Source organism: Pagrus major, chromosome 10, assembly GCF_040436345.1.
Source record: "Pagrus major chromosome 10, Pma_NU_1.0".
Taxonomy (NCBI): Eukaryota; Metazoa; Chordata; class Actinopteri; order Spariformes; family Sparidae; genus Pagrus; species Pagrus major.
In genome coordinates, this window is record NC_133224.1 from 7,300,927 (window position 1) to 7,319,500 (window position 18,574).

The 18,574-nt window shown below is 36.7% G+C and overlaps 1 protein-coding gene and 1 long non-coding RNA gene across 2 annotated transcripts; both read right to left on the minus strand.

Moving 5' to 3' along the window:
• Nucleotides 1–1,892: 1,892 nt before the first annotated feature.
• On the minus strand, nt 1,893–18,574 carry LOC141003297 (Fc receptor-like protein 5). Its single transcript, XM_073474623.1, has 14 exons — nt 18,495–18,574; nt 17,722–17,991; nt 6,414–6,677; nt 5,981–6,256; nt 5,513–5,812; nt 4,782–5,051; nt 4,025–4,267; nt 3,560–3,575; nt 3,393–3,466; nt 3,222–3,272; nt 3,045–3,060; nt 2,878–2,951; nt 2,107–2,157; nt 1,893–1,900 (listed from the first exon to the last, which is right to left on the minus strand). Exons 1-14 carry the CDS (start codon nt 18,565–18,567, stop codon nt 1,893–1,895), a joined length of 1,986 nt encoding a protein of 661 aa, XP_073330724.1. The 5' UTR covers nt 18,568–18,574.
• On the minus strand, nt 13,302–16,181 carry LOC141003169 (uncharacterized). The gene is made up of 6 exons (XR_012179677.1): nt 16,154–16,181; nt 15,580–15,642; nt 15,422–15,481; nt 14,837–14,899; nt 14,530–14,595; nt 13,302–14,387 (listed from the first exon to the last, which is right to left on the minus strand). It is a non-coding gene; the product is annotated as an uncharacterized lncRNA (long non-coding RNA).

An 18,574-nucleotide genomic window follows, 5' to 3' on the forward strand; every position in this document is an offset into this window, starting at 1 on the left:
GTGAAGTGGTGACAAACCCGCCCTAAAGTGACGACATGCAAAGGTTTCTTGCTCGTCCATAAACAATGTGAAATGAAAAAGTGGCATTAATAGTAATTATTTATGAACAAAATACTAAAATAAACTGTGAGCCTAAGAAGAACACACAAAGTCAGTTCTCATCAGCATGTGTGAAACATGTTTCCAGTTCCATTTCACACATAATGACGTGATGCTGACATACCAAGAATTAGACAGTGTCATCATTCACACCTTAGAAGTGTTGTTTTTTTTCTCTTGTGGTAGAAGTTGAGTCGAGTAAAGCAGGTTGACATTTTCAGCTGCAAAAGAGTCAAAGAACATGAAAAGTTTAAAATAAGAGAAGTTCACAAAGTTGTTATTACTTAGAGAGGACTACAACTTTTTGAGAATGAGGCTCACAGGTAACCTTGACTTGGCATCCTGGGACTTAACTACAGCCGCCCTCGTCTCAGAGGTCAAAAGGAGCACATGCATTGTGTCGGTATCAGTTAGTGTGGTTTGGCACCCCCTGTGGTGACCTGTGGAAAAAGCTTTTATTTCAACTGCACAGTGACTGAGGTCTATCAAGTACAGTGACTGACTTACTCATCAACCTGATCATGTTAATATAAAATAAAGTTTAAGAAGTTTCATTGACCTGTCTCTGTATTAACTTAAATTACATATCCTTATCATTGCTACCTGGTAAACTCACACTGGTACACTGTATTACCATCCTTTAAGAAGAAGAAGACTCCCTGTACAGCTCAGTGCTACACCGTCAGGACTTACTGTTATAGTCAATGAACAGTGGTTTAAAAAACTAAAATATTCCTCTTCTTGATTTACCACTGAGTATAGTCACGGGCACTCTTGGAAATGGTGATGATACAATGATAATGATATATGTATAATACATGTCAAGGAAGTAATATGTAACATTTCTACATAAAAATGTCTAAAATGACCAGACCTTTTTCATATACTTTGTTGAGTTTTGTGCTCATATTATCTTAAATGTTTCAAACAATGTTCAAACCCCCAAAATGGTTTCTTTTAGTCACCCTTTGATTTTGAAACTACCTCTGGTGCCAGTTTAGTAAAAAACAAAGAAACGTAAATGAGATATAAAACAACTCCACAGTATGAAGCATCATGTTGAGACACTAACATAATTGACATGCAGTACAACATATGCCTGAATGGGCTTGACTCTAATACACATTATGAAGAGTGAGTAGTGACACAAATATGATGAGACTTTTCAAACTGAAGTAACTACAGTTATATTCCTTTTTCCCTCTAAATCTATGAGGAACACTGCTGACAGCTTATTGCTGGAAAAAGTTTATTGATGCATAAAATGGTCAACGACCTTTTAAAAATATACATTTATATAAAACAAAACATAAAATACAGAGAATATCAAACCATTTTTAAAATGACAGAAGCTTGTTTGTGTAACAGGATTTTTCTTTCACATAAAAGACATTAAATGATATAAATGTTTAACTCTTTTTAATCAAAAACTACAAAAGATGCTGACTTTAAAGTTGCACAATCACCTCGTACCGAGTGTCGACACATAATATTTGTTCTTTGCAACAACAAACAACAACAACAAAGGTGTCAGAACATACCGGACGTAAACAACAAAACATTTCAATTATTATATGTGATAATCTAAACTCTTTATACCAAATACAACAGAAGATTAAAACCATATGATACATTCATTTTAAATGACCTGCTGTTAGATTCACTTTACCAAATACTGTTTGTTATTTGGACAGCACAGCTGCACACAGTGATCACATGACAGCTGTGAAAGTACACAGATGTAGTTTTTCATGTTGTCGTCCGCTCCATTGGTTCAGTTGATACAGATTTCTTTACTGACCTGAAAGAAAAAGCAAAGTCAACAAAAAGATTGAGGTTTATGTCAGGATTCTTTACAATCAATAAAATAATATGTTAGATCATTGGATTAATTTGACATGTAAATATTTTTTTACTTAAAGAATTGTAAATGAGTCATTTACAGTTAATTGTCCTATTTCAGTTTTTCTAACAGCTCCATGTTAAATAAGAAGGTATAAACTGTACCATGTTCAGCTTCTTGACAGCCTCTGATTGTGTCATAGAGACAAACATCACCTACAGAGAAATGAAAATCAAGTCAAGGTTAATTTAATCACTTTAACTGTAAACAACAAATGAATCATGTGAGACCTCAGATTGTTTTGATCATTTAAAATGTGTTGATAGAGTCAAAAAGACTGAGACCACGCAACAACTCTATTTTGCATTTGTTTCGAATGTAATAATATTTTTTATTGCAGATGATAATATCAGCTGAACAATTTGAGTTAAAAGTTGATTCTTTGAAGAATTCTGGTATTTCTTAACCCACCTCCAGTCTTTTGTCTTGCTTCACCAACTAAGAAGTGGTTTAGGAACGGCTAATCGTCCTCGAGAAAACTACAAGACAGCTTTCCTTTGACAGACTTCACCTGATTGGATTCTTGTGTGTGTATTTATCAAATTCTGTATCTGTGATGAAGTTGCTTTTCTATCTTTCAGGGAACAAACTTGATTTATTGATCTTCTGATGGTGTGGCCACTTTGGGTCCGTCTTTGGATACAACTGATCCAGTTTCTGTGAAGTGTTTTATAGTTTATAATGTTACATGCACTGCTCCTTTAGAAACCTTGAGTCTGGAAATGATTTGATGCTAAGACTCACACTTTCTTTGCATTTTCTGATTATTTCCAGGTTTATGTGACAATATTAGAGATTTTCAATGGTCTCAGACTTTTGGACCCCACTGTATAAATATGTAAGTTTAGACTTATAATATTAGTTTAAGTGCTTACCATGGAGAAGAGAGGAGTAATGATCATTCTCGTAGTCCCCACGATCTGCGTTGGCGCTCTCCAGCTGGACTGGTCTACAACACGTATCAGATACAATACGTTTAAATAGGAACATAAACATGTGTTGATGTTATGTTCAAAATGAGATGAGAGAGTGTTGCACCTACCTGACAAAGCATGAATCTGTGGAAAAGACATTAGTTTTTAGATGTGTAACTCAGTCTAAAATATGTCATTCAGGCAAATAAATATGCTCAAGGATTGTCAATAAGTCATTTACAGTTAAATTAAATTGTCTCATATTTCTAACAGCTCCATGTTAAATAAAAAGGTATAAACTGTACCATGTTCAGCTTCTTGACGGCCTCTGACTGTTTCATAGAGACAAACATCACCTACAGAGAAATAAATATCAAGCCAAGGTTAGTTTCCAATACTTATTAAACAAACTAAGATTTTTTTAGATTACTTAAAATATAATATGTAAAAAAATAAAGATAAGTTTAACTGCTTACCATGGAGAAGAGCAGAGTAATTATCATTCTCGTAGTCCACACGATCTGCGTTGGCGCTCTCAGGCTGGACCGGTCTACAACACGTATCAGATACAATACATTTAAATAGGAACATAAACATGTGTTGATGTTATGTTCAAAATGAGATGAGAGAGTGTTGCACCTACCTGACAAAGCATGAATCTGTGAAAAAGACATTTGTTGTTAGATGGTTGTTATACTGCTATTCTATCTCATGAGATCAGAGTATGTGTGTGTATTTGAATAATTAAACAACATCTAATAATAGAAGAAGAAGGTCTCACCATTGGACGCTCTGTAGCAAAACAACACCAGCAGAGGAATAACAAGAACGAGTCCACAAACCAGCCCAACAACCAACAGTACAGGAAATGAAGAGCTTTCAGGCCTGGATACTGCTGTAATAAATAGTAAATATGAACTATTAATGAACATGTTTCTAAAACTGAATTTACAAAGTGCTTTAATCAGAGTCAACGGAAACCATCAGATGAATGTGTCTGAAACTAAAACTACTTTGAATTTAGTTCAGTATTCAGCTAAACTTCTTTCTCACACAGAAACAGTTCACATATAAAAGAAAATGCAGCAATTGTTTTAATCCTACTCACCCTGAACTGACATCCAGCTCTGTGCTGACTCTTGTCCTGAGTGTTGACACTTGTAGAATCCTTCATCTGACTTTGACACTGCAGAGATATTTAACTCCCATCTGGTGTCACGTTGAATCAGTTTCTCATTGTGATAGAAAAACACAGTGGAGTTAAATGTTTGGTTTCTTACTTTGCAGCTCAGACTAACAGAGTCTCCCTCAGTCACAGGACGGGCAGGACTCAGCAGGATCATATCTCCATCTGTTAAACAGTCAAAGAATATGAGGTTTCAGTCAGAGATCAGATGGTCGAGGAACTTGAGAATGAGTGGATGTAGAGAGATGAGAAAAGATACATACTGGGTTTTTTTCTTTGATTTTATTCATTGATTTAACAGTGATCATAAAATCTGACGTTGTATCTTCATACACCTTGTGTGTCTTACTGTTCAAGAACCCTTTCAGTTGGCTGAATCTGCAACCAAACAGCTAAATGTCACTAAATCCTTCACACTGGACTTTAAATGGTGATCATGGACCTAAAACCTGAAGAACAGATCAGCCACAAATCTATATTCTATATTTATACATGGTTAAAATCACAGTGTGATTAAATACTTAACTATGTTTATTAAGTGAAAACGATTAATTACTAGAGAGATCATGAAGCAGAGTGTTGGGCAAAACTCTAACATGTCAGTGTCCTGTACTCATCAACACACAATGGGATGTTTGAAATAACAAGTAAAAGAAAAACAAATATAATAAAATCATACCCTGTATAGTGATGTTGACTGCGTTGCTGAACTCTCCTGATCCAGACTCACACCAGTACACTGCATCACTGGGCAAGTAGGTGTCCATGTTGCATGTAGATCCAGTCATTGTCCTCCAGGTGGTGCAGTCTGACAGGTATCTGTCCTCAGCTGATAACCTCTTCAGTCTCCACTCAGTAGAGTTTCCCTCACAGCTCAGTGAGACAGAGTCAGAGGTGAAGTGTTGAGCTCTGTCAGGACTCACTGTGAGAGACGCTGATGAGTGAAAATCTGAAAAACAACATGTGATAAGAGGTCAAACAGAGCACAGAGATCTTAAGATATAAAATGTCTCAATTCAAATAGTATTTAGCTTTGTTTTGCTTTTATTGCAACAAATTTTAGTATTTTGGTAAAATTATGATTTCTACTTTGACCTCTTGCTACAATTTTGAGTACATTTTAAATGATAGACAACCAAGTGACTGCAGCTGCTGTAAGCAGAAGAAGAGCTTAAGTATCCAGACTAAAAGTACTTTTTGCAAATGAGAGTAAAGTGTTAGCCAAGATATCATAAGTTTAGAATCTAAGAATCTAAGTTTAGCTTGACGTTAGCGAGAGAGACAAGATCATAAGACCACAGTAAATTAATTAACTTTTTTTCAAGATACTTTAGGTTTATCATCTTTTAGAAAAAAAGATGGACAGAGCTGATATAACATCTGTTTCTTAAGAGATAAAAACAAACTGACCTCCAGACAAGACGAACTTAGATTCACTGTAATCAGTGTACAACACTGGATCTCCTCTTCCAGCTCTGCACATATATCCCGCTGTGTGTGTCTGTCCATGAACAATGTAGGAATCCTGTTCAGTCCCACTGCTGCTGCCAGGTAGCAGCTCATAGCTGTAGAAGTAGTTTGATATATCAGGAACAGTCTTATACCAGTAGAACCTCCATCCTGCAGATTGATCTTTAACACTGCAGCTCAGAGTTACTGAGGCTCCAGCACTCAGCCATGATGGAGACACAGTGAGGACAGGCCGGGGTTCTGTTGGAAAATGATTTTTTTAAATGAAAACATGTATTGATAGTGGATCAAATACATTCTGCACAATCAGTACACACTGAAGATTTACTTTAAAAATATATATGAACCAAAACAGCCTTTTAATGAGCTGTATAATCTTCACTTTGAAAGAAATGTGATGTGACTTACTGTCTGATACTGTCAGTTTGAAGGGATCACTCCAATCTGTTGAAGACTTTTCACTTTTCTTTCTGCCCTTACACCTGTAGTCTCCTCTGTGGGATTCAGTAGCAAACCATATTCTGTGTTCATTTTGATTTGTAGGTTTTTCTGAGTTGGGTGTTTTCCATTCATACTCCCACTCAGTGTCTCCTCCATCTTTGATCTCACATCTGAGAGTGATCCTCTCTCCTCTGTATATTTCAGACCAGTTTGGCTGCAGAGTCACAACAGCCTTGTTGTGAACTGTTCATGTTCAAGAATTCACAGTAAGGAAACAAAAATGACAAAGAGTTGGACCTACATCAAATTATAATATCTTCAGCTTCATCAAACAATAATTATGATTACAACATTATTTATTTTTTTAATTCTGTTTAAAAAAAACAAATATCAAACTCACCATTTTTGTTGATAGTGATTGAATCACTGTACTCTGTGTAGTAAACTGGCTCTCCTCTTCCTCCTCTGCACCAGTAGACTCCTTCCTCTGAGACTCTGATTCGTCCAGCTGAGAGTTGAGTGGTCAGATGTTCAGATGTTTTCTCTCCTCTGTACCAGAAGTATTTCCAACCAGCTGATGGGTTCACAGAGCAGGTCAGGGTCACACTGCCCCCTACAGGAATGTCTCTGTCATCAGCCCTCAGTTCAGCCTTTGGTCTGTTTGCTGTTTGATTTAGAACAAAGACATAAACAAGGAAATTAATGTCACTGTGATTTACTTCAGTTTATATAGTGCAGCCCCTACAGACAAGAAATACTTGAATTATAAGACTTACATTTGCATTAATATTATCACTGAATTAATGTATAAATACTGGACACATATTAGTTTAAACCTCTTGCATGTCATGCCTCTCTCTCTTTTCCTCGGTTTCTTAATGAATTAGCTGCTGCACTACTGAATGTGACATGTGTGAAGGTAAAACCTTGTGTTTCAGTGTTGAAGAGCCAAGTTGAACACTTTCACTGTGGTTTTTCATTGTTGAAGGACAACTGTTTAATTATCAATGATCTGTAGCCTCTTATCCTTTGCAGGGTCACAGGGTGATTATCCCAGCTCACATTTGATGAGAGCGAGGTTACATCCTGGACAGACTGTCAGTCTATCACAGAGTGAACACATAACACAGACGACCACTGACACTATCACTTACAGGAGATGTAGACGACTCAAGTGATTCATCTAAACTAACCTGACTGTGATTAACCTGAGTTAACTCAACCACTTTAACAGTGTTATACTGTACCATCATTTCACCCTACAGGTTACTAGATATTTTTTAATTAATGTACATTTATATATATTTCAAAAGATGCAGTACTGATTATTAACAGAATGTGTTACTGCGTGCCTTGAAGAGAGTTACTCTACATTATTGTTGAAGAAAGAAGTGTGTCTTGTTGCTTTATTGTCATTATGTATGGAAGATGGTCCAACTTACACCATACTGTCAATGTGATGACATCACTCCACTCTGTTGAGAAATATGAGTCTCTTCTTCCTTTACACCTGTATTCTCCACTGTGAGCCTCAGTAGCACTGATAATCCTGTATTCATTGTATGTTGTAGGTGTGTTTAAGTTGTCTTTAGTCCATTCATACGTCCATTTATTATCTCTTCAGATAAACTGTTCAGATAAAATATGCAGTTGGGATGTAAACAGGATTATAATTAAAAAGATAAACATTTTCCACTATAATCTTGATACCTATTACTTGAATACATGTTTCAAAAATCATACAAATACTCAACAGCTATGAGAACACAATAATATTTTCCCAAATTGTGACAAGAAACTACTCAAAGGCCAGTGAAGTGCCAAGCAGTGTTAACAGTAGCAGCTGCTGAAGGGATGAGAGCTTTCAGAGTTTAACAACAGTCTCCCAAAGTACTAGCAGCCTTCCACAGGATGCTTTTAGTACAGATATTAGACTGTTTTGACCACAGCAACATGGAAGAACATTTTCATTATCCCTCTTTGTTAGTCTTGTGTCTAATATTTAGTTCATCATGCAGGCTGGATTCTCAAAGGCCTTTATGAACAAATCAACACCTTTATAACATTAAGATTTAAAGTTTGTTCTGCTTAAAATCTGTTTAAAATAAAAACATGTAGTGATTTTGGCATTAATAACATTAATGTTTAACTCCCAGCACAACATGCTGATTGTGTGTTTTCTCAGCCACCTACACTTCCTCTTGTTCACAACTACAGTATTGTAGCAGCAGTACTGTGTAAACCTTTCCTTATGAACAATCTCCTAATACAGATATTGATAAATAAAACTGAACAGCATAAAGGAGAATCCTCAAATCTTTGTTTCTGTTAACAAAGTGAAGGAGGTCAAACCAGTAGCCCATTCTTGACCTGATGAAGGATATTTAAACTTTTTTCTTTTTGTCATAAAAGTGAGAGTTACTGGGCTAACATGACTAACAATCACTTTCCCTTCACACTGTGCACATTGTTTAAGAACATAAAGACTGTAGGTTGTTTATTCCATTAGAAAATACTAAACTCACCAGTTTCCTCAATGACGACTGCATTACTATCAGGTGTGACGACATATGGTTCACTTCTCCATCCTCTGCAGGTGTATGTGCCTCCTTGTGAGATAACTCTGTTTGATTCAGAAACATTTTCAATCTGAAGAGGAGTTTTTCCAGAAGAGTCTGACGTCTGTCTGATCCACTGATATTTGAAGCCAGCAGGATCCTCCACAGCACATGTCTGTGTCACACTGCCCCCCGGTGGTATGATTGTCCTGTCTGCTGTCAGTGTGACTGTACGTCTACCTGCTGTTTGGTTTAGAAAAACAATAAAACAAGGAAATTACTGTCATGGACATGCCATCAAAAATGTGTTTACATTTATACATAACACAATGAAAACACTTATTGTTTCAATGAACTGATCTGTTGAACAGTTTTGACCCCACAAACAGCTGCAAGTACAGAAAACACAAGAAAACAGAGGAAAGTTGTTCACATCAAGACAAATATGTTTCAATACTAAACTCATTTCTAGGGACCACTAGTAGTAAAGGGCTGATAGTACGTGTACCCAATATCTGAAATAACTCAATCAGGCAATCAGCCTCTCAGCCACCAGGATTCTTGTGACAAGAGCTGCTTGACATTGAGGACTGTCAGGCTGTTTATTGATCGGTTAGTTGAAGGCAGATGAAAGCTTAACTTGTCGTTCAGTACTTGATAGTATTTTAAGAGAATCATGAATACTTCATGTAGAATCTACTGCAAGAAGACAAAAAACTCGACTGGATAAAGACAGTGAAATGCAACTGACAGCTTAGAAAAGCTAATAAGTGAATGTTTGATGTTTAGAGAGTTTGTGTCCTGTTCTTTGGATTCTTGGTGCAGCATTGAAAACAATAATAATGTTTTTTCATCACAGTGAGACAGCTTCTTACCTTTCACTCTCAGCTCTCTTTCTGCAGATTCTGTCCCATCATCAAACTCACACTTGTACCTGCCCACATCTGACACTGACACATGATAAATGGTCATTTCTCCTGTTCTGGATGACCAATGGGTTCTGTCCATTTTAATAACTGATCCATCTTTGTAAAAGGTAGCTGTCATCGTACGTCTTGAAGTACGATGCTTACAGCTCAGAGTCACTAAGTCTCCTTCAAACAAAGTGAATGCAGGAACTTCCAGGACTGCATCAGCATCTATGTAACAGAGGTAGAGAGATGTTTTATTAATATGTTCAATCAAAGGAACATATGATTTATCTGACAGCATACAAGTTATTTAGCAGTGATATTACATCAATAAAAAATATGTTTCTAAACTGTATCAAGAACATTCAAGATAAAGGAGAATTTGAGGAAGCAGTAAAAGTTTATTTACCTATTTAACTTGGTACAACAGTAATAAGAATGTTGCTTTGCTGTGTACAGCACAGTGCAAAACATGATCATATCAACATGGCTTTTAAATAAGTAATACTGTTGCTGCTAAACTTGGTGATAGTAACAATAACTTTACTGAGCTGCTGGATACAGTTAACAGTGATTTTATTACTCATACATAGAGACTATAGAGTGATGAAGTTTAAAGACATACAGAAATTATGCCAAAGAGCATTGAAACTGTTCTGGAGGTTTGTAGTTTTCAAAGACTTACGACTACTTTTATTATTTAAGACACTTTAGTTTGGTTTATAATTTGTCAGCCATCTGTTTGTGAAGCATTTGGCAACTTGTGACTGTTGCAGCTCCCAGAGGTAATACCAAGAAACACAGCATGAGGCAGCAAACACACCATGTCACTGCCCAGAATGACTGAGTGAGTGACAGACTGTTGTAAGTGACTGTATCACCTGTTGGTTCTTTCTCCTCATCAGACTAATCTCCTTCTTCATAATTCTGCTCTGTTAAAATGATCAAATAGGTAACAGACTCATCATTTTTGTGACTTTTTTGTGTAATATTCTGTTATAATTGTGTATTAGGTTTAGATAATGTTTTGTTCATTTGATCTTTCTAACAAAGCAGTTTGAACAGCTTTTTCTACACAGCTTCAGTGAACCAAACTAAAGCAGCTTTACAGTCACTCAACTTATTCCAGTGTGAAGTCAGTGGTATCATGCAGAGCTACGCTTTCCAAGTAGCTTCCCTTAACAATTGAGCACTAATCCAGTCATTTCATAATGTGCACTGAGTCAAATGAAACATATATGGAAAAACACAACTGCAAACACAAGTGATCAAGAGAGACACAGTAGGTGACAGATAGGACAAACATGATCAGTAAATATAGAAAAGATAACTAGTCACCTTCAGCATGTCCGTACAGGAGTGTATTCAGCACTAAAATAAAGATGAAAACTGCATTAGACCAGAATCAAATACAAAATCCAGCTGGAGTTTCATCAGTGGCAACTATTGTTTATCAATCAACAGTATCACACGTCTGTGATGATATCCTGCTACAGAGCTACAGAGGTGGGAAACACATTTAAAAACTCTTCAATACATAGAGGCCCAGTAAAATAAGCAATAGATGTAACTCCACAGCTATATACATAATACCTTAGATCATATACTGTACATGTATTGTCCAGGTATGGACATAATCCTCCAATCTGAACCAAGCCAAATCAGCAACAAAGGTCCTGCCTACACAACTACTACACTGATATAAATACTGAACATCACATAGAAAATCAGATGTACTCACAGAGTAACCCGAGCACACCGAGCAGAGTGTGCCCCATCTTCACATCCAGCACCGACACTGTCGCTGTGCTTCTGATCAAACTTCCTACTTTGTATTAAAATGCAGCAGAGAGAAAAGAGACGTTAAATTTCTTATAAATGTGAGAGCAGAGTTTTTCATCAACATCTTCTTCTGAGTTCAGTTCTCACTGTTTTTACTTCCCTTTCACACAAAGCTCAAACTGCAGTGGCTTTGACCGCAGCATACTTAGACATATTTACGCTTCCTGTCCACTGTGAATAAATTATTAGCTTATCTCTCTTGCAAAGGTTTCTTCCGCATCTTTATTTCACATCCAAGAAACACAAGATCATTTAATCATATTACATCACACTAACATTTTATTGTTAGCTAATCTGTACATGTTATGCCGTCCAACAGTTCTTGCATCCACAGTACCTGTATTTCAATGAGGGTGTGTGTTGTGTGTATACACAGTGCAGTCAGAAAGTATTTAGGTACCTCCACCTTTATCACATTTTCTTATGTTGCAGCCTCATGCTAAAATCCATTAGATTCAGTTTTCCCTCATCAATCTACGCTCAGTAACTCATGATGTCAAAGCAGAAAGAAGTCAGGCCCCTTCTGGTCGACTTCATGGGACCTTATTTCAGAAAGAAAATGTACAGTAGTGATGATGAGAGACAATTGAACAGAGGGGAGCTGTGAGAGAGGGCTTTCTGCTCTCTTCATGAGAACTGTTTTCACCGAGCTCAGTCACTTCCTGTGGGTGAAGTGGTGACAAACCCGCCCTAAAGTGACGACATGCAAAGGTTTCTTGCTCGTCCATAAACAATGTGAAATGAAAAAGTGGCATTAATAGTAATTATTTATGAACAAAATACTAAAATAAACTGTGACCTTAGAAGAACACACAAAGTCAGTTCTCATCAGCATGTGTGAAACATGTTTCCAGTTCCATTTCACACATAATGACGTGATGCTGACATACCAAGAATTAGACAGTGTCATCATTCACACCTTAGAAGTGTTGTTTTTTTTCTCTTGTGGTAGAAGTTGAGTCGAGTAAAGCAGGTTGACATTTTCAGCTGCAAAAGAGTCAAAGAACATGAAAAGTTTAAAGTCAGAGAAGTTCACAAAGTTATTATTACTTAGAGAGGACTACAACTTTTTGAGAATGAGGCTCACAGGTAACCTTGACTTGGCATCCTGGGACTTAACTACAGCCGCCCTCGTCTCAGAGGTCAAAAGGAGCACATGCATTGTGTCGGTATCAGTTAGTGTGGTTTGGCATACCCCTGTGGTGACCTTTGGAAAAAGCTTTTATTTCAACTGCACAGTGACTGAGGTCTATCAAGTACAGTGACTGACTTACTCATCAACCTGATCATGTTAATATAAAATAAAGTTCAAGAAGTTTCACTGACCTGTCTCTGTATTAACTTAAATCACATATCCTTATCATTGCTACCTGGTAAACTCACACTGGTACACTGTATTACCATCCTTTAAGAAGAAGAAGACTCCCTGTACAGCTCAGTGCTACACCGTCAGGACTTACTGTTATAGTCAACGAGGGCAGAACTTCAAAATAAAACAGGAAACAACAAAAACACAAACAAAACCATGACAGAAAATACAAATTAAAGCAATATTATGTAGAAAATTAGCATTTTGTGTGATTCGGCGTCCCCCACAGTTTCTGAGTGCAACAACACTGTCATGAATCTCAGGCCTGTAACAAACTGTCAGATGTAATGTAGGTGCTAACTACAAACAAAACTCATTACATCATAACAATGTTATGTGTTGAAAACTTGTATGTTGAATAAACATGTATATGCTGTGATCCATCCCTCTCACTTAAGTTACATAGATGTCTTGAAGTTTCCAAATCTGAACCACCAGGATGTTTGGATGAAAAAGATAAAAACTTTAAGACACACTGACATTAAGGGACATGATCATTGCTACAGGGCTCTGTGGCAGTTTGGCTGTGCAGTCAAAAAAGGAATTAAAAACACAACTGACAGCTGACTGCTGGAAATAAACTGTTTATTGATGTATAAAATATTCACAAGATTTTAAAATACGATAAATATAAAATACTTTGAGGTGATAAAATACACACAGTACCTCTCAGTTACCTTAAAAATGACATAAAAACTTACATACTGTACATGCAATAGGAGATGTTGTTTGATAGCAGATTATTACTTCTATCAAAAGTAAGTGTTGACGTCTATCCTGGATCTAACACTTAACAAACATGATGACTCTAAAGCTGGTGCCCTGCTACACAAGCTCAAACATATTGTATCAAACTTACATTCAATGTTTCCTACAAACACTTAACAAAAACAAAAGGTGACAACATAACTGTAAAAATGAAAAGTAATGATGAAGTGCGTAAATAAAACAGGGATTTTGCTTCAGTAGTCTTGTGCTAAAAGAGACAATAATAAAATCCATGTGAAGCCATTATTTTACATAATCTGCTAACAAATTAACTGTACAGAATACTGAGCATGTCTCATATTTCTATAGCAGTCTAATGAAATGCTGCCAACTGTAATACAAACTGTGTTCATTACCTTTAACCTCACATATAATCGTTACCTTTCCAGCTTGCAGAGCCATCACTCACCTTATGTATTGACATTATCTTTTGACCTTACATATTATTACACCTCAGAATATGTGTGAGTTATGATGTGACCTGACGTGAACTTGTGTCAGTAACAATCTGACATGGGGTGAGCAGTGACCTCGGCTAATTTAAGGGAACTGTGTTGGTACAGAATAAACATTGTGTTCTCAGGACACTCATCAGTTCACCGTAGGTACTGAGGTATTTTCAAGAGCATCTCATCTTCTGCTCTGAACCTCCCTTTGTGTCTTATTATCATAGTCTTCTATAAACTGGGACTTTCTCTGTAGCTCTTTGTCAGACTCACCCAGAACGCCCTGATGTGAAGAGCGCTGACCTTTCAGCTGAAATAGATTGACTCTGTTATTCTCTATTTTTCTATCTTACTATTTTAACACAAAAGACAATCATTTGTTGATTCATCTTTTGTTTGTTCACTTCTCTACAAGCGGAAATAAGAATTTCCACCACATCAACAATTTTCCTCTTCCTCCTCTCGTCTCTCCTTACAGACCTGGAAGAAAAACACAAAACACAAAACACAAAGGTATTGGGTTACTCAAGATGCTTTCTGACATGTTAATCTGGCTTTTATCCATTTAATCAGCTGTGGAAGATGTCATCACAGTATGGACATTATACGGCAGCATTATTACCGAGAGATGATCCCGCTTTGACTTCAGAATAAACAGTTTCATCAGTTGCTGCAGGAGCTGATTTTCCTATAAATGGAGATAAGACATGAACATTGTCAGTGTTAACGTCTCCACTGGAGTAGTTTACATTTTTACAGAATAAGTTATGTATATAATGAAATAAATTGTTCTTAAGCAATGCATATAATAAACAATACATCACTTAAAAGAAATATGAGTCATAAAAACAATAAGTAACAACAAACAGCTGAACCAAGACCAACATGTTGGATGATGATGACTGCAGGTGGATGCAGACTTTACTGACCTTTCTTCTTCTTGCCTTTGTCTTTATCGTGGGTGAAGACTTGGGCATACAACAGATTGTCGTCTGGAACAGAGGGCAGATGTTAGGGTTTGTTTGCTCCACAGACGTATACACTACGGCCCTGTGCAGCTGGATGGATGAACAGATGGATTGACAGGTAGAATAAAAATAAAATACATTTTGGCTCTTCTTGTGTTTATTTCATGACAATACAGCAGCGTCTGATGTTTAAATGAAAATCTTAATATTTCCAAATTAGTTCTCATCACAACACCAACACCTCAGCTGCTGTGTCTTTTGTTGAGTTTGTTGTTGTTTATATATTTTAAACAAATTACAGGAAACATAAATTAACAATCACATTCTGTCTATGAAAAAGTCAAACTTAGAAAAAAAGTGTGAAAGGCCAGAGAAATGTGTGAGATTTACAACTCTGGTGACACGTAGTGGTAGTTTTTAATACTTACCCAAGGAGACAAAGATTAACAACAAATAACAACAAATAATTACCTCCAGTAAAATGATATGCAACATTTCAAACCAGACTTTGAGCATGACTGTTGTGACTGTTGTAACTGACTGTACCTGCAGCTCCTGTCCTCACATCAGAGTAAATTGATGTCTCCTCTGGTGTATGTTGCTTCCCTGTGAAGACGATCACATGAATCCATACAGAAAAAAAATAAATCAATACTTTTACACTAAAGATATTTCTATGTATTGCCTTTATTTAGAGAACTCACCCTTCTTCCTAATGTGTTTAAGTTCAACTGAAGAATATGTGACTTCCTGGGATCCACCTGCAACTGAAATGTACATATTTAGTTACAGGATTTTATATCGATCACTTGGAATCAGTTCTCTTAATTCATGCAGTGGTTGCATTTCTAACGTTCACTGCAGAACCTCAATAGATTCAGAAACAGTACATGATCCAGAGTAGAACATATGGCACATCTAGACAGCAATGATGACACATGTGCTGCAGACACAGTGATGTAGATACTTGATGAAAAAGGCACATTTTCAAAGTCACCACATCATTAATAGTCACGTGTCATCAAAGGTGATATTTTCACAACACACACTGAAAATAAGGAAATTATCTAAATCTATGCTAACGCACCTCTCAGGCTGGAGGTAAAGCAATGCTTTGAGCTAAATGCTAACCAGCAGTTCAAGATGTTCTGGCTTCACTTTTGGGGAGCTGTCATGTCGTCCATCTTTATATACAGTCAATGATCCTGACTAATCTGAAGTAAGTGTGTGAGTGTGAGTGTTTCTGCAATGCATGTTAATAAAAGGTATAAACTGTACCATTTTCAGTGTCTTCAGAGTGTTTGACTGATTTATACAGACAGACATCACCTACAGAGCAGAGAAAACAAGCCACAGTCAGTCATCTTTTTAATTGTATGATACTAAAGAAATGGCATATATACTGTATATCTTATGTAAATAAGATTATTTTCAATGTTTACCATGTTGAGGAGAGGAGTATTCGTTGCACTGAGCCTCATTCTGATCTGTGTTGGAGCTCTCAGACTGGGTTGGCCTAAAATATAAAGACAACACAAAACATTTAATAAACAGGAACATTGAATATCTTGCTGTTATGTTCATAATGTGACAAAACAGTTTTGCACCAACCTATTGAAGCATGTATCTGTAAAACAGATGAAGATTTGTTGTTACATGGTTTTGTATTGTAAGTTGTTGTACTGCTGTTCTATCTCATCAGACCAGAATATGTCTGTATTTCAATTCAACGTGAACACCAAACATCTAATAACAGAAGAAGAAGGTCTCACCCTTGGAAGGTCTGTAGCGATACAACAGGAGCAGAAGAAGAATAAGAACGATTCCACAAACCAGCCCAACAATCAACGGTACAGGAAATGAAGAGCTTTCAGGCCTGAACACTCCTGGAATAAATAACAATTAACAACTGTTAATAAACTTATATAGCATGTTTCTAAAACTCAATTTACAAAGTGCTTTAATGGATATCAGAGTTGTGTCACATTAAGCCACAGTAAAGACAAAAACACAAAAAATACAAAGTTTCTTTCTCACACAAAAACAGTTCACATAAAGAAAATGGAATAATTGTTTTAATCCTACTCACCCTGAACTGACATCCAGCTCTGTGCTGACTCTTGTCTCCAGTATTGACACTTGTAGAATCCTTCATCTGACTTTGACACTGCAGAGATATTTAACTCCCATCTGGTGTCACTTTGAATCACTTTCTCATTGTGATAGAAAAACACAGTGGAGTCAAATGTTTGGCTTCTTAATTTGCAGCTCAGACTAACAGAGTCTCCCTCAGTCACAGGACGGGCAGGACTCAGCAGGATTATATCTTCATCTGTTAAACAGTCAAAGAATACGAGGTTCAGTCAGAGATCAGCTGGTCGAGGAACTTGAGAATGAGTGGATGTAGAGAGATGAGAAAAGACACATATTGGGTTTTTTTCTTTGACTTTTCTCATTGATTTAACAGTGATCATAAAATCTGACATTTTATCTTCATACACCTCGTGTGTCTTACTGTTCAAGAACCCTTTCAGTTGGCTGAATCTGCAACCTCACAGCTAAATGTCACTAAATCCTTCACACTGGACTTTAAATGGTGATCATGGACCTAAAACCTGAAGAACACATCAGCCACAAATCTATATTCTATATTTATACATGGTTAAAATCACAGTGGGATTAAATACTTAACTATGTTTATTAAGTGAAAACAATTAATTACTAGAGAGATCATGAAGCAGAGTGTTGGGCAAAACTCTAACATGTCAGTGTCCTGTACTCCTCAACACACAATGGGATGTTTGAAATAACAAGTAAAAGAAAAAGAAAATATAATAAAATCATACCCTGTATAGTGATGTTGACTGCGTTGCTGAACTCTCCTGATCCAGACTCACACCAGTACACTGCATCACTGGGCCTGTAAGTTTTTATGTTGCATGTAGATCCAGTCATTGTCCTCCAGGTGGTGCAGTCTGACAGGTATCTGTCCTCAGTTGATAACCTCTTCACTCTCCACTCAGTAGAGTTTCCCTCACAGCTCAGTGAGACAGAGTCAGAGGTGAAGTGTTGAGCTCTGTCAGGACTCACTGTGAGAGACGCTGATGAGTGAAAATCTGAAAAACAACATGTGATAAGTGGTCAAACAGAGCACAGAGATCTTTAGATATGAAATGTCTCAACTCAAATAGTCCTTAACTTTGTTTTGTTTTTATTGCAACAAAGTTCAGTATTTTGGTAAAATTATGATTTCTACTTTGACCTCTTGCTACAATTTTGAGTAGATTTTATTTGATAGACAACCAAGTGACTACAGCTGCTGTAAGCAGAAGAAGAGCTTAAGTATCCAGACTAAAAGTACTTTTTGTAAATGAGAGTAAAGTTTTAGCCAAGATATCTATCTCTCTTTTTGTGTTTTATGTTAAAGAGTGAGGACAGAAGGAAACAAGTCAATTCCACCCAGTGAGGTGGAAAGCGTGAAGTTTAGCTTGACGGTAGTGAGAGAGTCAAGATCATCAGACCACAGTAAATTAATTTACTTTTTTCAAGATACTCTTTGTTTATCATCATTTAGAAAAAAGATGGACAGAGCTGATATAACATCTAAAAACAAACTGACCTGCAGACCAGACAAACTTAGATTCACTGTAATGTGTGTAAGACACTGGATCTCCTCTTCCAGCTCTGCACATATATCCT